This window comes from Ranitomeya imitator, chromosome 1 (genome assembly GCF_032444005.1).
Source record: "Ranitomeya imitator isolate aRanImi1 chromosome 1, aRanImi1.pri, whole genome shotgun sequence".
In the NCBI taxonomy this organism is placed as follows: domain Eukaryota; kingdom Metazoa; phylum Chordata; class Amphibia; order Anura; family Dendrobatidae; genus Ranitomeya; species Ranitomeya imitator.
Genome location: NC_091282.1, coordinates 10,721,020 through 10,737,710, shown reverse-complemented (window position 1 = coordinate 10,737,710; position 16,691 = coordinate 10,721,020). Strand labels below are relative to the sequence as shown.

The 16,691-nt window shown below is 42.9% G+C and overlaps 1 protein-coding gene across 1 annotated transcript in view; it reads left to right on the top strand.

Annotated features, from left to right (window-relative positions):
• The window catches only part of LOC138657438 (zinc finger protein ZFP2-like), a 36,482-nt gene extending 20,735 nt beyond the window's left edge, over nt 1–15,747 (top strand). Inside the window, exons 5-9 of the mRNA XM_069745230.1 lie at nt 5,826–5,923; nt 6,002–6,080; nt 6,185–6,282; nt 6,405–6,522; nt 14,156–15,747. Of these exons, the coding sequence (XP_069601331.1) occupies nt 5,826–5,923; nt 6,002–6,080; nt 6,185–6,282; nt 6,405–6,522; nt 14,156–15,453 (1,691 nt within the window). The 3' untranslated portion in view covers nt 15,454–15,747. The remainder of the gene's footprint in view (nt 1–5,825; nt 5,924–6,001; nt 6,081–6,184; nt 6,283–6,404; nt 6,523–14,155) is intronic.
• Nucleotides 15,748–16,691: the final 944 nt, after the last annotated feature.

The following is a 16,691-nucleotide window of genomic DNA, read 5'->3' as shown; positions in this document are numbered from 1 at the left end:
TAGCCTTTACTGGTTAGATTTTTATAGGGGGACCCTATGTAAATTTTTTTCTGGGAATTCCCCTGTAAACTAGCCTGTAAAGGCTTAAAAAAACAGCGGTGAGCTGATACTAATAGCCTGGGAACGTTTATGGCTATTGGATCTTTCCCATAATATTAACATCAGCCGTCGTCTTTCCCTCTGCTGGTTATGAAAATTACGCAGGAGCCCACGCAATTTTTTTTTCTTTTAAATTAAGAGTTGTTGTTTGGTTACAGCCTATGTACAGTTAGGGCCAGAAATATTTGGACAGTGACACAATTTTAGCAAGTTGGGCTCTGCATGCCACCACATTGGATTTGAAATGAAACCTCTACAACAGAATTCAAGTGCAGATTGTAACGTTTAATTTGAAGGGTTGAACAAAAATATCTGATAGAAAATGTAGGAATTGTACACATTTCTTTACAAACACTCCACATTTTAGGAGGTCAAAAGTAATTGGACAAATAAACATAACCCAAACAAAATATTTTTATTTTCAATATTTTGTTGCAAATCCTTTGGAGGCAATCACTGCCTTAAGTCTGGAACCCATGGACATCACCAAACGCTGGGTTTCCTCCTTCTTAATGCTTTGCCAGGCCTTTACAGCCGCAGCCTTCAGGTCTTGCTTGTTTGTGGGTCTTTCCGTCTTAAGTCTGGATTTGAGCAAGTGAAATGCATGCTCAATTGGGTTTAGATCTGGAGATTGACTTGGCCATTGCAGAATGTTCCACTTTTTGGCACTCATGAACTCTTGGGTAGCTTTGGCTGTATGCTTGGGGTCATTGTCCATCTGTACTATGAAGCGCCGTCCAATCAACTTTGCAGCATTTGGCTGAATCTGGGCTGAAAGTATATCCCGGTACACTTCAGAATTCATCCGGCTACTCTTGTCTGCTCTTATGTCATCAATAAACACAAGTGACCCAGTGCCATTGAAAGCCATGCATGCCAATGCCATCACGTTGCCTCCACCATGTTTTACAGAGGATGTGGTGTGCCTTGGATCATGTGCCGTTCCCTTTCTTCTCCAAACTTTTTTCTTCCCATCATTCTGGTACAGGTTGATCTTTGTCTCATCTGTCCATAGAATACTTTTCCAGAACTGAGCTGGCTTCTTGAGGTGTTTTTCTGCAAATTTAACTCTGGCCTGTCTATTTTTGGTATTGATGAATGGTTTGCATCTAGATGTAAACCCTTTGTATTTACTGTCATGGAGTCTTCTCTTTACTGTTGACTTAGAGACAGATACACCTACTTCACTGAGAGTGTTCTGGACTTCAGTTGATGTTGTGAACGGGTTCTTCTTCACCAAATTAAGTATGCGGCGATCATCCACCACTGTTGTCATCCGTGGACGCCCAGGCCTTTTTGAGTTCCCAAGCTCACCAGTCAATTCCTTTTTTCTCAGAATGTACCCAACTGTTGATTTTGCTACTCCAAGCATGTCTGCTATCTCTCTGATGGATTTTTTCTTTTTTTTCAGCCTCAGGATGTTCTGCTTCACCTCAATTGAGAGTTCCTTTGACCGCATGTTGTCTGCTCACAGCAACAGCTTCCAAATGCAAAACCACACACCTGGAATCCACCCCTGACCTTTTAACTACTTCATTGATTACAGGTTAATGAGGGAGACGCCTTCAGAGTTAATTGCAGCCCTTAGATTCCATTGTCCAATTACTTTTGGTCCCTTGAAAAAGAGGACGCTATGCATTACAGAGCTATGATTCCTAAACCCTTTCTCCGATTTGGATGTGGAAACTATCATATTGCAGCTGGGAGTGTGCACTTTCAGCCCATATTATATATATAATTGTATTTCTGAACATGTTTTTGTAAACAGCTAAAATAACAAAACTTGTGTCACTGTCCAAATATTTCTGGCCCTAACTGTATGTCCATTCTGTTAATGCTCCTACATAGGCTGGTGACGATGTGTGTGTTTGTGTTTACTTATTGACTTATTAATGAGGGTGTCGAGCTGACACCTTTTCATTACTAATCCTAGGGCTAGGTAGACAGCTGTTAACACCAAGCCCTAATCCCATTACCCTGATGCTACTGCATCAGTATGAAAAAGGTGGTGTTGAACGAAGAAATTACATCACAAAACTTTTTTTTTACAAAATCTTTATTTAGCTCAAAATGCCATCATTGTTGTCCAAACATGAATGCAAAAAACACAAAATGCTGCAAAAACGCACCCAAAATCGCGGCAAATCTTTGACTTTGACACAGTGTTTTTGCTGCTAAGAAATGCAGAAACCTTGCAGAAGTTTCTGCAAGCAAATATTCAACGTGCGCACATAACCTTGGGGTTAAGGCTTTGTTAGGGTTGGAATTATAATTGGTGGGGTTTCCACTGTTTAGGCACGTCAGGGGGTCTCCAAATACGACATGGTCCCGCCATCGATTCCAGACAATTTTGCATTCAAAAAGTCCAACGGTGCTCCCTCCCTTCTGAGCCCTGCCATACAGTGCATTTCCCCCCACATATGGGGTATCTGTGTACTCAGGAGAAATTGCACAACAAATTTTGTGGTCCATTTTCCCCTTATACCCTTGTGAAAATAAAAAAAAGTTTGGGTCTAAAGTAGATTTTTTCTGAAAAAAGTTAAATGTTAATTTGTTTTCCTTCCACATTGCTTTCGGTCTCATGAAGCAACTGAAGTGTTAATAAACTTCTTGAATGTGGTTTTAAGCACCTTGAGGGGTGCATTTTTTATAATGGCGTCACTTTTTGGTATTTTCTGTCATATAAGCCCCTCAAAGTCACTTCAAATTTAAGGTGGTTCCTAAAAAAAAAATGAAAAATCGCGCTGATCAACTTTTAACCCTTAGAACTTCATAACCCCCCAAAAATAATGTTTCCAAAATGTTGCTGATGTAAAGTAGACATGTGAGAAATGCTATTAATTAACTATTTTGTGTGATATATCTCTCTGATTTAAGGACATAAAAAATAAATGTTTGAAAATTGCTAAATTTTCAAAATTTTTGCCAAATTTCCATTTTTTTCATAAATAAACGCAAGTCCTATCGAAGAAAAGTTACTACTAACATGAAGTACAATATGTCACAAACAAAAAAAGCTCGGAATCAGCGGGATCCGTTGAAGCGTCCCAGAGTTATTACCACATAAAGAGACAGTGGTCAGAATTGTAAAAATTGGCCCGGTCATTAAGGGGTTAAAATAGCATCCCTTTCACTGAGACCCATCACTTTATCTTCCGTTATTGGAGCGGTGTGATGGCTTCTCCTCTTGAATGCAGCGCTGACCTTTTTATTGGGATCATTTTGGGGCATCTGTGACTTTTTGATTGTTGTGTTTTCATTGCATTTTTGGGGAGGTGTTTGTGATGTTTTTGATATGTTTATTCTTATGCCGTTTACCGTGTGGGATAAATCCTCATGTGACAATGTCAAATATGTTGATTTATACTTTTTTTTTGTTCTTATATTTGGAGACAACAAAACTAATGAGGACTTCAACCTGAGATCCTGTTCATACCAGACGTCATAGGAAAACCTTGACGGCAGAGACAGGGGTCTTCTGGAGACCACAGACGGACATAGCCGGCTCTAATGCTGAGCTGGCTGTCAGTCATATCCGGCTCTAATGCTGAGCTGGCTGTCAGTCAGTGCCGAGGCCACGGTAACAGCTCTCTGTTGTGAATTCTGTTGTCGAACTCCCTCCTGTGGTCGTGAATGGTACTTCGGCGAGTTCTGTCTATGGGCTCCCTCTGGTGGCTGTGAGTGAAGCTGCTGCTTCTGAGGTTCCTTACACAGGTAACGTGGTTTATCCTTTGGTTGGCTGCTCTATTTAACTCCACTCAGATCGTTACTCCATGCCAGCTGTCAATGTTCCTGCATTGGTTCAGTTCGCTCTTGGATCTTTCTGGTGACCTGTCTTCTCCAGCAGAAGCTAAGTTCCTGATAGTTATTATTTGTTCATTGTTTCCTTGTCCAGCTGGTTATCATGATTTTGTCTTGCTAGCTGGAAGCTCTGGGATGCAGAGTGGCACCTCCGCACCGTGAGTCGGTGCGGAGGTCTTTTTTGCACACTCTGCGTGGTCTTTTGTAGTTTTTTGTGCTGAATGCAAACATACCTTTCCTATCCTCTGTCTGTTTAGTAAGTCTGGCCTCCCTTTGCTGAAACCTGTTTCATTTCTGCGTTTGTGACTTTCATCTTTACTCACAGTCAATATATGTGGGGGGCTGCCTTTTCCTTTGGGGAATTTCTCTGAGGCAAGGTAGGCTTTATTTTCTATCTCTAGGGCTAGCTAGCTCTGAGGCTGTGAAGAGGCGTCTAGGGAGAGTCAGGAACGCTCCACGGCTATTTCTAGTGTGTGCGATAGGATTAGGGCTTGCGGTCAGCAGAGCTCCCACATCCCAGAGCTCGTCCTGTGTGAGTTTAACTATCAGGTCGTCCCGGGTGCTCCTAACCACCAGGTCATAACAGCTGTCGCTCTCTATACACTGAGCGGTGACTGTAGCTGCTGCGGCTGAAACTCCATGACTGGAAGCCGAACGCTGCCGAGTGAGACTAAAGTCCATTTCCTCCTGGCAGCGGGGCTCTCAGTGCTGACACCGGGCAGGTTCAGTATGTTATTAACCTGCGGGTTAACCCCATGTCTGCAGGTTATTACCATTATTTTACATGACAGGTTCCCTTTAACCACTTCACTGCTGCTGACAGTTCCATTTAAGTAGCAGAAATTTGAGCTCGCTCCACAGATGCGCACCTGGCATCCTCTATGCATGAACACCAGATATCAGGAAGGGGTTAACGAGCCTTATCACATGATGCCAGAATGCATGTGACGGGGGTCCTAGCCTAAGGACTGAACGACAGCAAAATGTCAGGGGGTCCGCTCTTCCTCTTCATGGGGTCTGATGAGAACAATGTAAGTGGGATGGTGACGCAGGTGTTGGCCCTTCAGATACATCGGGCAGCACAAGGGTGATAATAATCAGTGTAAGTTTCCCTTAAAGGGTGGTTTATTCAGATGAATATGTATTCTGGGGCTTTTCTGTGGAATCTGACCAGACAATCTCTCCTTGGCTCCCCGTGTTCATCAGTAAGCGCCCATGACCCCGGTGCCTGCTCTCTACTTGTCCTTTCTATACATTGATAGGCACTAACCGCTGTGTACCGGGGGCTCCCCACAACACCGTCCTCCCGAGCCCTGTGACTACATCCGTTAGCTGTATACGTGCACTTTCCTCCTTCAGAGACAAATTCAGAACTTTCCGCACACTCGTCTATTAATAGGAGGACGGCAGGATCTCTCCTCTTACAGTGATCCCAAAGGATCCTGTCCAGGAAGGAGGCCGTGTCCTCATGGTGACCTCATGAGCTCTCAGAAAACAATCACTGGTAAATGGTAACCGTCCTTCCCCCAATCTCCATAATGGCAAATTAGTAGAGAAGAAACCACTGGATAGAAATGTGGAGCTTTCTCCAGCTCCTCTGTGGTTCCATCCCTGGTGGAGAGGAAACTTGGAGAAGTTGTGTTTCTTAGTACGGCTCCTCCATCTGACTGACGAGGGTCTTCTCTGTCCCCTCCTCAGGGTCCTCATCCTCCGAGTGCAGAGCAGAGAGCATTAGGCTTTGGCATCGCTGATTATCACTTCATACTTGGGGCCACAATGTGCTGGGACCTCGGTACCGGTGGTGAGGACCACAACAATGTAATTTAGTCCCTGATACATAAACCTAGAATTACCGGTTCCGATAGACGTGTCTCATATATAGATAGATACACGGCAGGTCATGTATTCAGTCTGTGTCTCCACAGATGGATCCAGGAGGAGAAATCCACCAGAGAGATGTCCCCGTCCTCTGTATCCCCAGGACTGTCCGGAGGAGAATCACAACATCCCGGAGGATCATCAGGTAGATGACACTGAAGCCTCCACAACATCTGACCATGAAGTGATGGGACCTGAGCTCATCTTACGTTTTTCTTTTTAGGGTGAAGATCTGATTGATATTAAGGTTGAGGTTATACATGGAGCACAAGAGGCGATCGCAATATGGGCCGATCAGCAGGGTGAGGAGGGGAGACTGTCATGTCTGTCCTGTGGTCACCTACTACTACTCCTATCATCTCATCATCACATGACACAATCTGTTCCATCACTGTGTCTCCTACAGATGGATCCAGGAGGAGAAATCCACCAGAGAGATGTCCCCGTCCTCTGTATCCCCAGGACTGTCCGGAGGAGAATCACAACATCCCGGAGGATCATCAGGTAGACGGTGCTGAGCCCTGTACCGGATCTGTATATGGGGGGACATTTCTGATCGAGGTCATAGAGGTCACAGATTTTGGTGGTTTCTTGTATTGTGCTGATTGTTACATCTGATAAATCAGGAGGAAGATCCGACTAAGAATAAAGTGAAGGATGAGACAGAAGAAGAAGCGATGACGAGGGGGGATCAGCCGTGTGTGAGTGACGGGAAGGAGGAGATTCTGGGAGAAGTTTCCACAGGTATGTAATAATGACCGGCATGATGATGATGACTTGTGTGTGATGATGATGATGATGATCATCGTGTGGTGATGATGATGACCGGTGTGTGATGATGATGATGATCGGTGTGTGATGATGATGACCGGTGTGTGATGGCGATGACTGGCGCGTGATGATGATGACTATGACCGGTGCGTGATGATGATGATGACGATGACTGGCGCATGATGATTATGACCGGCACATGATGATGACCAGCGCGTGATGATGACGTCCGACATGTGATGATGATGTCCGGCGTGTAATGATTGATGATGACTTGCGTGTCAGGATGATGATGACCTGCATGTCATCATGATAATGAGCGGTGTGTGATGATGATCATGATGACCGGTGTGTGATGATGATGACCAGTGTGTGATATCGTGTGGAGTCTCCGGTGCAGTGAAGCTTTATCTGCTGTCCTCATCACAGCAGAAGCGTCCGGTGATGGCGCGGCTGCTCCTGTAGAGTCCGGCGGTGCACCGATGAATAATGGATCCACCTTCACACCTCTTCTTAATGATTTAGGAAGCACAGATTTAGTTTTCCTTTACCTTTGTTAAAATTAATTCCATCCTTTACTTCCATGTTTTCTTACACAAGTCCCGTGCTGCCATATAAATGACCGAGCTTGTGATTCAGACAGAACCTCTGATGGAAGATTCCCTGTAATAAGGCAGATGGAGACACTGTGGATGCTGTCTGGGCCTTTGATCCGGCGGTGTCCAGCGTGTATAAAAGCGTGGTCATCCACGGTTTTGTGCACTTCTGAAAATGACACCTTTGAACAAAGGCCAGATGGAGTCCAGAATAACTCTGCTGCCTCAATATAGTGAACTGATTCTTCTGGGGTTTCATCTGAATAATGTCCCTAACTCAAGTCCATCATCTGTTAACTGAAATATAGAGGCATCCACGTTACTGGTAGCACAAAGGATCTTGAAAAGTGACGTGGCTTCTGTTGGGGTGATCTCTTAAGGTGACACCTTTAGTGATTGCCTGTTCCTGACCTAAATATGAGCCGAGTGCATGCTTAAAAGAGAGACACCGGACACAGAATCAGATGTATGCTCCTTCCTCGGCAAAAGCTGGCACACTTTATTCTTAGAACAAAGAATCTTGTAACAGGCAGAAAGTGGGTGTTGCACAACTTCTGAATAGTAATGGTGTCAGTCTGTGATAGGTCCTTGCCAACTCCACTCCATATATGGTTTTCAATCCAATGTCCAGTATCTGCTTCACATTCCAAGAATTCCTTCCCGGGTGTTGTTCCAGGATACAGACACCATCTTTGTCACATCATATCTGAACTGATTATATAAGATTAATAATTGATTTAATTCTCTTCAAAATAAATTATTCAAAATCTGCACTCCCAAATCCAAATACCCCCTCCTCCTGAGCCTAAACTGCAGTTAGCATCCATATGTTTGGCATTTCTTTATCAAGTAGAGACCCCTTAAATTACAGGGTGTGCATTTCCTGAAGCACAAGCTGGGCATAATGTTTGGGCACTACAATGTACTGGGTACTACATTATACAGGCACTACAATATTTGGGCACTACTGTGTACTGGGCATAATTTACTGGGCACTACAGTATTGGCACTACAATGTACTTGACACTACAATGACCGGCACTACAATGTACTGGACTCTATAATGTACTGAGCCCTACAATGTACTGGACACTACAACGAACGGGGCACTAAAACATATTGGGCACTGCAATATATGGGACACTAGAATGTACAGGAAGCTGCAGTGTAGTGGCCACTGCAATGTACTGGGCACTACAATGTACGAGCACTATAATGTACGGGCACTATAATGTACGGGCACTATAATGTACGGGCACTATAATGTACGGGCACTACAATGTACGGGCACTATAATGGCATATTTGCATTTTCACTTAGCAACATCCACTGCTGCTTGTTTGTGGAGAACACCCATGGAGTCAAATACATCACTGAACCTGTGGATAAATTCCCAGAGGGGTGCAATTTCCAAGATGGGGTTACTTGAGGGGATTCTGCTCTTTTAGCACTTATGGATTCTGTATATGGAGTCCGCAAACTATTCTAGGAAAATCTGCCCTCCAGGAGGCAAATAGCGCTCCATTCCTCCCGAGTCTCGGCGTGTGGCTAAGCAGTACTGCACAGCATCATATGTGGTATTTTCACATTCGACAGAAATTGTGTAACAAATTATTTGGTAATTTTTACCCATTTACCCTTGTGGAAATGTAAAATCTGGGACTAAAACAAAATTATAGTGGTAAAAATTAATGATGAGCGAATTTGTTCGAAAAACGATCGCCAAGCATAAATTTGGCACGAATATGGCGCATTCGGATTTGTGATCGGAAACACGAGCAAAATTTTATAAAATCAGAAAAAATTGGTAACAATTGGTAAAATGTGCAGGAAAATATTTCCATTGCCAGTCTTTTCAGCACTTAGCAATGATAATGGTGGTGTATCATGAGTATTTGTCACGTGTTTGATGAGGGGAGGGGGTTTGCAGAGCTCAGAGGCGCAGTGTTCTTGTAAACAGTATTTTTTTTTCTAACTTCATGTGTGCACATTGTGGCTAGCCAATCAGGGTGCAGGAAACACCCACAATGTCCTGACATAACGACTTCTGTCATTGGCTGCTGAAATCACATGTCCCTCTCCATATAAATAGCGGACATCTTGTTTCAGCGCCATTTTGGCACTGTAACAGCGCAGAGAGGCTGCTCCTGTCCCTGCCACTGTTAACAGCAAGAAATTAGCTAGTTAACTAGGCGGTTGTATATCAGTCAGATAGTGTAGCTAGTTAGAGTCCAATGTGGCTGTGAAATTTACCTTCCAGCACTTTTTTTTTTTGGCCATTACTGAGGTTCACAGAGAAAGCCAGCAGGGCACATGTCCTACAAATGTGTTGTGCACTGCTTCTATTGCGCTCCATGCACGAGTATAGCATTCTAGATAATATTTTTTTACTAGCTAAATGTGAAACAGCCTGCCGTATCCCAACTAGTCATTTTGTGCTGTGGTGATATGAAACTGTCTGCAGACCTAAGGCACATTAAATTAAAAAAATAATGTTTCAGTTGCAAAAAGTTAGACAACCCACAGTATCACACTGTTGTGTTGAAATTAATCTGTAGAGGCCCGATCCAGAGGCCATAAAAAAATTCTTCTGTTCCTAGTGTCATACAGTAGGGGAAATCTCACATTCAAATAGCATCTAGTGTGTTATAGAGGCCTGATCCAAAGGCCACAAAAATTCAACTGTTCCTAGTGTCATACAGTAGGGGACCTGACTTTCAAATAGTTTGCAGCATCTAGTGTGTTATAGAGGCCTGATCCAGAGGCTACCAAAAAATTCTTGTGTTCCCTATCGTCATACAGTAGAGGACATCTGACTTTCAAATTGTTTGTAGCATATATTCTTTGTCATACAGGCCTCATCCACACTCAAACAATTATTTTTTTCTGTGACTAATACGACACAACACGCCATATTTCAACTTGGGATTTACTGTTGCTGAAGTTCAGCTGTTTGCAGAGGTGGTGCAGAGTTTAAAATCTAATTTTTTGTTGCCAATACTGTGCTCCTATCACACTATTTGAAAAACATGACTGGGAAAAAGCGAGGCCGTGGTGGAAGGGGAATTGGGCTTTGTGTTCAAGGTGTAAGTGGGGTAGGTGTTAATGTTTGTGAATGCACTAGTGAAGCAATGTCACATCCTATACAACTGACAACTGACAACTTCTGTTACTGTATGGGCTACTCCACTACCTTTCTTTGACAGACGCACAGTGGTACGCATTGTTGATGAGGCCCAGAAAGAGCATGTGCTCGAGTGGATGGCAAGCGCAGTTTTAAGTGGCTTCTCCTTAACATCACACCCCGAACAGTCCACAGAGGTGGCACCCAAATTCCCCTTGGTTCCCCTCGCGTCAAAACTCTCCAACCGTACAACTGACTGTACGGAACCACAGATGGGTGAGTCTGAAGAGCTGTTCACACATTCTATGCCATGGTCATCAGAAGTGTACTCAAAAGCTTCACAGAGTCAAGAGGAGGAAATCTGCACTAATCCCCAAATTTTTTAAAGCTTGGATCCGGGGCAGGACAGAGTAGGGTCCGAACAGCATCCTGACCCTCGTCATCAGACTTTAACCCCGGGGGAGGAGGTGATCCTGATGAGACTCAGATATCTAAGGCTCATGCAGACTGTACTGTGCTGTTAGAGCAGGAAGAGGAGGAGGGTGAGTCCAAGGGCGTGGAATGTGATAACACAGAGGATAATGATGATGAGGCGTTAGATCCCAGTTGGCGTGAAGATAGAGGCACACAGCTGAGTAGGTCATCTGAGGAGGAAGACAAGGAGGTCACGGAAATGCTGCCTTTCCGCCTGGTAGGTACAGACGGTTTCCGAAAGCTGCTGGCCGTCGCAGTCCCCCAGTACAAATTGCCCAGTTGCCATTACTTTTCTAAGAAAGCTGTGCCTGAGCTACACCAGCATGTCGCAGACAACATCACCCGTTCCTTGACTAAATCTCTCTCTGACAGGGTGCATTACACCACAGACAGTTGGACAAGTAAGTATGGCCAAGGCCGTTACATCTCACTCACTGGGCACTGTGTGACTCTGGAGGCTGTGTGGGCAGGCCATGTCCAATAACAGCGCAAACCCTATGGCAAGGCAAGCTCACACACGTGCTTTGCATGGCTTGTGTCCTCAACCTGGTGGTACAGTATTTTCTCCACCATTATCCTGGCCTGGGTGAGCTTTTCCAGAAAGAACGTTAGCTTTGTGCTTATTTCTGCCATTTGCACCCCTCTGGTCATTGACTTACATCGATACAAAGGTCTTTATCAATGCCAAGTTAACAGGTTGATATGCCGACACGGTGGAAATCCACTCTGCACATGTTGCAGGGACTGTGTCAGCAGCAACGAACCCTGATGCAGTGTGTCATGTTGTATAGCCTGGGCCAACACAGTACGAACGTAGCGCATATCACATTTACAGAATGGGCACAGATTAAAGGGAACCTGTCACCCCCCTGTCATTTTTAACTAAAAGAGCCACCTTGTGTAGCACTAATGCTGCATTCTGTCAAGGTGGCTCTTTTATTTGGGGTCCCTTCCAATGCTGCAATATTGGTTTTTATAATTTGCCCGCCATACCTGTATTCTGTCCAGGGGGCATGTCTTTTCCCCCCGGACACAAATGCCTCCCAGCCATCCCTCAGCCCCTCCGGACGCCACCTCCTGTGCCTTCATTAACGTCCCCGGCGCCTTTTGCCAGATGCTTCCCACCCTGGAAAGGGACCCGCGAATGCTGTTTTGTTTTTAGACCAGCTCATGCACCAGCACAACAAATCTTGCACGTGGTGAACAAATGGAAAGGATGGTGCAGGAGTCTCTAGAACGGATTATAAATACAATCAATGAGGGTTTGGACCCTTTCACATTTTGGTCTTCCAAAATGGATGAGTGGCCTGAGCTCGCCTCACACGCCTTGGAAGTTTTATTGTGCCCAGCAGCCAGCGTTCTCTCAGAACGTGTCTTCAGCGCTGCTGGTGGTGTCCTGATAGATAAGCGCAGTTGGCTGTCCCCTGAATGTGTAGACCACCTAACTTTCATCAAGATGAAAAAGACATGGATCTCCAAAGACTTTTGCACCCCAATCGCAGACTGTACAGACTAGGTGATATTGCATTTTTTAGTGTGATGCCACACTATTTCTACTGTGGTGAAATTGATGCCACTTTGTTGGTGTCTGCCAATAATTTTTGGAAACGTGAACACTCCTGGTTGGGTGTCCTTCATGCGTGTTACCTGTAGCAGTAGGCCTCTGAGACCATCAGGCCTCCACTTCCTTGGATTCAACTACTCGTGTTACTATCCTTAAATTTTTCTGACAATGGTAGTCTACAAAACTGATATTTTTGCCACCTGAGTGTGGCTCAGCATGAAAGCAGGTAGAAAAGTTGCATGTGGTATCAGGGCTCCCAGCAAAGGCGTTTTGATATTTACGGCAAATAATCGTCAAATTATTCGGCGAATATTGGAATTCGGCTTTAGTAATCCAAACTGAACATTGCAATATTCTCTCATCTTTAGTAAAAACGTATTTTTTTCCTCACAGTTCAATGGTATAGCATTTTGTGAAACCATACCTCTAGACATATTCCTTGCGGGGTCTATTTTCCAAAATGGGGTCAGTTGTGGTGGTTTCCACTGCTTAGGCACAGCAGGGGCTCTGCAAACACTACGTGGCATCCGCTATCTATTTTCTCCAATTTTGCGCTCCAAAAGTCAAATGGTTCTCCTTCCTTTCTAATTACTGCCATGCTCCCAGACAGTAGTTTTTCCCCACATATGGGATATTGGCATGCTCAGGAGAAATTGCACAACAAGTTGTATGGTGCATTTACTTTTGAGAGAATTTAAAATTTGGAGCTAAAGCAACATTTTTGTGGGGGAAAAATTAAAATGTATATTTTTTCCCTCCACATTGCTTTAATTCCTGTGAAGATCCTAAAGGGTTAATAAACTTCTTCAATGTGGTTTTGAGCACCTTGAGTGGTGCAGTTTTTCGAATGGTGCCACTTTTGGTATTTTCTGTCACATAGGCCCCTTAAAGTCACTTCAAATGTGATGTGGTCTCTTAATAAATAAGGTTTTGTAAATTTTGTTGGAAAAAAGAGAAATTGCTGATAAATTTTTAACCCTACTTACTTTCTAACAAAAAAAAAATTAGGTTTCAAAAATGATTCTGATGTAAAGTAGATATGTGGGAAATGTTATTTATTAACTATTTTTGATCATTTAACTATACGAGGATTTAAGGGGATAAAAAAAAAGTCAAATTTTTTATGTTTTCATAAGTGAACGCAAATAATGACGACCACAATTTACCACAAACGTGAAGTAAAATATGTCACAAAAACAATCTCAGAATCAGTGGGATGTGTGCAAGCTCCAGCGTTATTACCACATAAAGTGAAAGTGGTCAGAATGAGGCTCGGTCATTCACGTACGTAATTTACAAAGTAGCTTGGTCCTAAGGAGTTAATGTGCCTTCAGGGCTATTGCAGTCTTCTAATGTTTCCTATCCTGCCCTTACACGTACTGAGGCCATGATTACAGTGGTTGGAGCTTGACTGCTCCTGGGTGTAAGGTCACCTTTGTGACTAGTCAATCTCATTTGCATACAGTACTGAAATATTAAAACTCCATTTTTAATTGCGTGAACTCTTTTCTGCACTAGGTACTTTTTGGCATGATAGGAAGCTTGAGAGAGTGAAATGGAACTGGTGGTATATTAAGGAGGTAAATCCTGATGGCAGGTTCCCTTTAAGAAGTGTCTGTCTATTTTCTGTTTAATCTCTGCCACCTCTGACTTGTGCCAATGTCACCAGTTTATAAGTGTTCTTCACATTAGCAATCATCATGTTAATGTTATGGCATGTAGATGTTTACCTTATTACCGATCCTTTCACTGACGAGGGTTTCATTATGAGCTCCATAAAGTATATGTAGAAATCCCTTTTGTGTTGTAGATTGGATGTGATTATTTTTCTATTTTTCATCCTTATAGGAAATCCTTTTGAGAATAATGGTTTATCACAAAATTGTAAAAAAGATGTCCAGAAGCACTATAATGGAGAAAACCTCATTACCCTTCATGTACATCCTGGACTTCACAGTACTTCACTTTTTTATAATCCTCCTAATCACGAGGAACCCTCTCCTGATCAATCTCTCATTGTTACCACAATTCCAGGTGACAAAGTGGATACACGATTTCAGTGTGACAAGCAAATTACTAGATGCTCAGATTTTTTAACACAAGGAAAGCACAAAGCAGAGAAGCCATACACCTGTTCAGAATGTGGGAAATGCTTTACAAAGAAATCAAAACTTGTTAGACATGAGAGAAGTCACACAGGAGAAAAGCCATATTCATGTTTGGAATGTGAGAAGTCCTTCACAGATAAATGGAGTCTTATTACACATCAGAGAATTCATACAGGTGAGAAGCCATATTCATGTTTGGAATGTGGGAAATGCTTTACAGATAAAGGACATCTTACTAAACATCAGAGAATTCATACAGGAGAGAAGCCGTATTCATGTTCAGAATGTGTGAAGGCCTTTACAGATAAAGGTGATCTTATCAGACATCAGAGAATTCATACAGGAGAAAAGCCATACTCCTGTTTGGAATGTGGAAAATGCTTTACAGATAAAGGGCATCTTACTAAACATCAGAGAATTCACAAACGAGAAAAGCCATTTTCACGTTTGGAATGTGAGAAGTCGTTCGCAGATAAAGGCGGTCTTATTAGACATCAGAGAATTCATACAGGAGAGAAGCCATACTCCTGTTCAGAATGTGGGAAATGCTTTACAGTTAAATCAAAATTTGTTATACATCAGAGAATTCACAAAGGAGAAAAGCCATTTTCATGTTTGGAATGTGGGAAATCCTACACAGATAAAGAGAGTTTTATTACACATCAGAGAATTCACGCAGGAGAGAAACCTTATTCATGTTCAGAATGTGGGAAGTTCTTCACAGGTAAAAGGAGTCTTATTAAACATCAGAGAATTCATGCAGGAGAGGCTTCATATTCATGTTTAGAATGTGGGAAATGTTTTTTATATAAATCAGAAGTTGAAATGCATGAGAGAATTCACACAGGAGCAAAGCCATTTTCATGCGTGGAATGTGGGAAGTCTTTCACATATAAAGGGTATCTTATTATACATCAGAGAATTCACACAGGAGAGAAGCCATATTCATGTTCACTATGTGGAAAGTCCTTTAGAGTTAAAGGGAGTCTTAGTAGACATCAGAGCATTCATACTGGAGAGACTCCATATTCATGTTAAGTATGTGGGAAATGTTTTAGAGATAAATCACATCTTGTTAGACATCAAATAATTCACATGGGGAGAAACTTTTCATGCTTACAATGTGGAATGTACTTTCCAAAAAAATCAAGTTTTGTGAGCCTGGAGAGAAGTCACGCATTGAAACATGTTCAGAATATGGGAAATCTGTCATATATAAATCATATCTTGTAAAACATGAGAGAAAGTATGCAGGAAAGATACTGTAATTAAGAGTTCTGTGTTTTATACATTTTAATAAACATTGCTCAGTATAAATGAGTACACCCCCTTTGATAAGATTTAATTAATATCTCACTGCACTTAAGAATAATTTCTAACATTTTGCCAACACTAAATTTCATAGAACATTTTGTGTCGGGGAATATGATGTAGAGGAGCTATGTGGGAGGGGGAATGTGATGTAGAGGAGTTGTTTGTGGGGGGAATTGTTATGATCTGGTGGTTTAGGAACAACATGAGACAAGCTCTGAAGGAGGTGGTATCTGTACTAACCGCAAACCCTGAACCTAGCAGCGCAACTAAAAATAGCCGTGGGGGGTACCTGACGCTCCCTAGACCCCTCGGCACAGCCTAAGATCTAACTTCCCCTAAAGATGGAAACAGGAAACCTATCTTGCCTCAGAGAAAATCCCCAAAGGAAAGATAGCCCCCACAAATATTGACGGTGAGAGGAGGGGAAAATAACATACGCAGAAATGAAATCAGATTTTAGCATAGAAGGCCAGTCTAGCTTGATAGATAGGACAGGAAAGGATACTGTGCGGTCAGTATAAAAACTACAAAACAATCTACACAGAGTTTACAAAATCTCCACACCTGACTAAAGGTGTGGAGGGTAAATCTGCTTCCCAGAGCTTCCAGCTAACAGAAATAATCCATACTGACAAGCTGGACAAATATAGAATGCACAGAACAATAAGTCCACAACATGTTGTGAGTTCTGTTTTTGGGCTCCCTCTGGTGGTTACTGATGGTACTGGGTGACTTGTGTTTTCTGCAGTCTCTGGTGTCCACCTGTTCCATCAGCTTATGGGTGTTTCCTATTTAGCCTGGCTTCTTTGTCATTTCCTCGCCGGCTATCAATGTTATCAGCGTGTCTGTTTACCTCTGCTCCCTGCGTTTGTATTCTTCTGGACAAGCTAAGTTTTGTTTTTCCTGTTTTTCGTTTTGCTAACTTTTGGTCTTTGTCCAGCTTGCAGTTATGTTATTTCTGC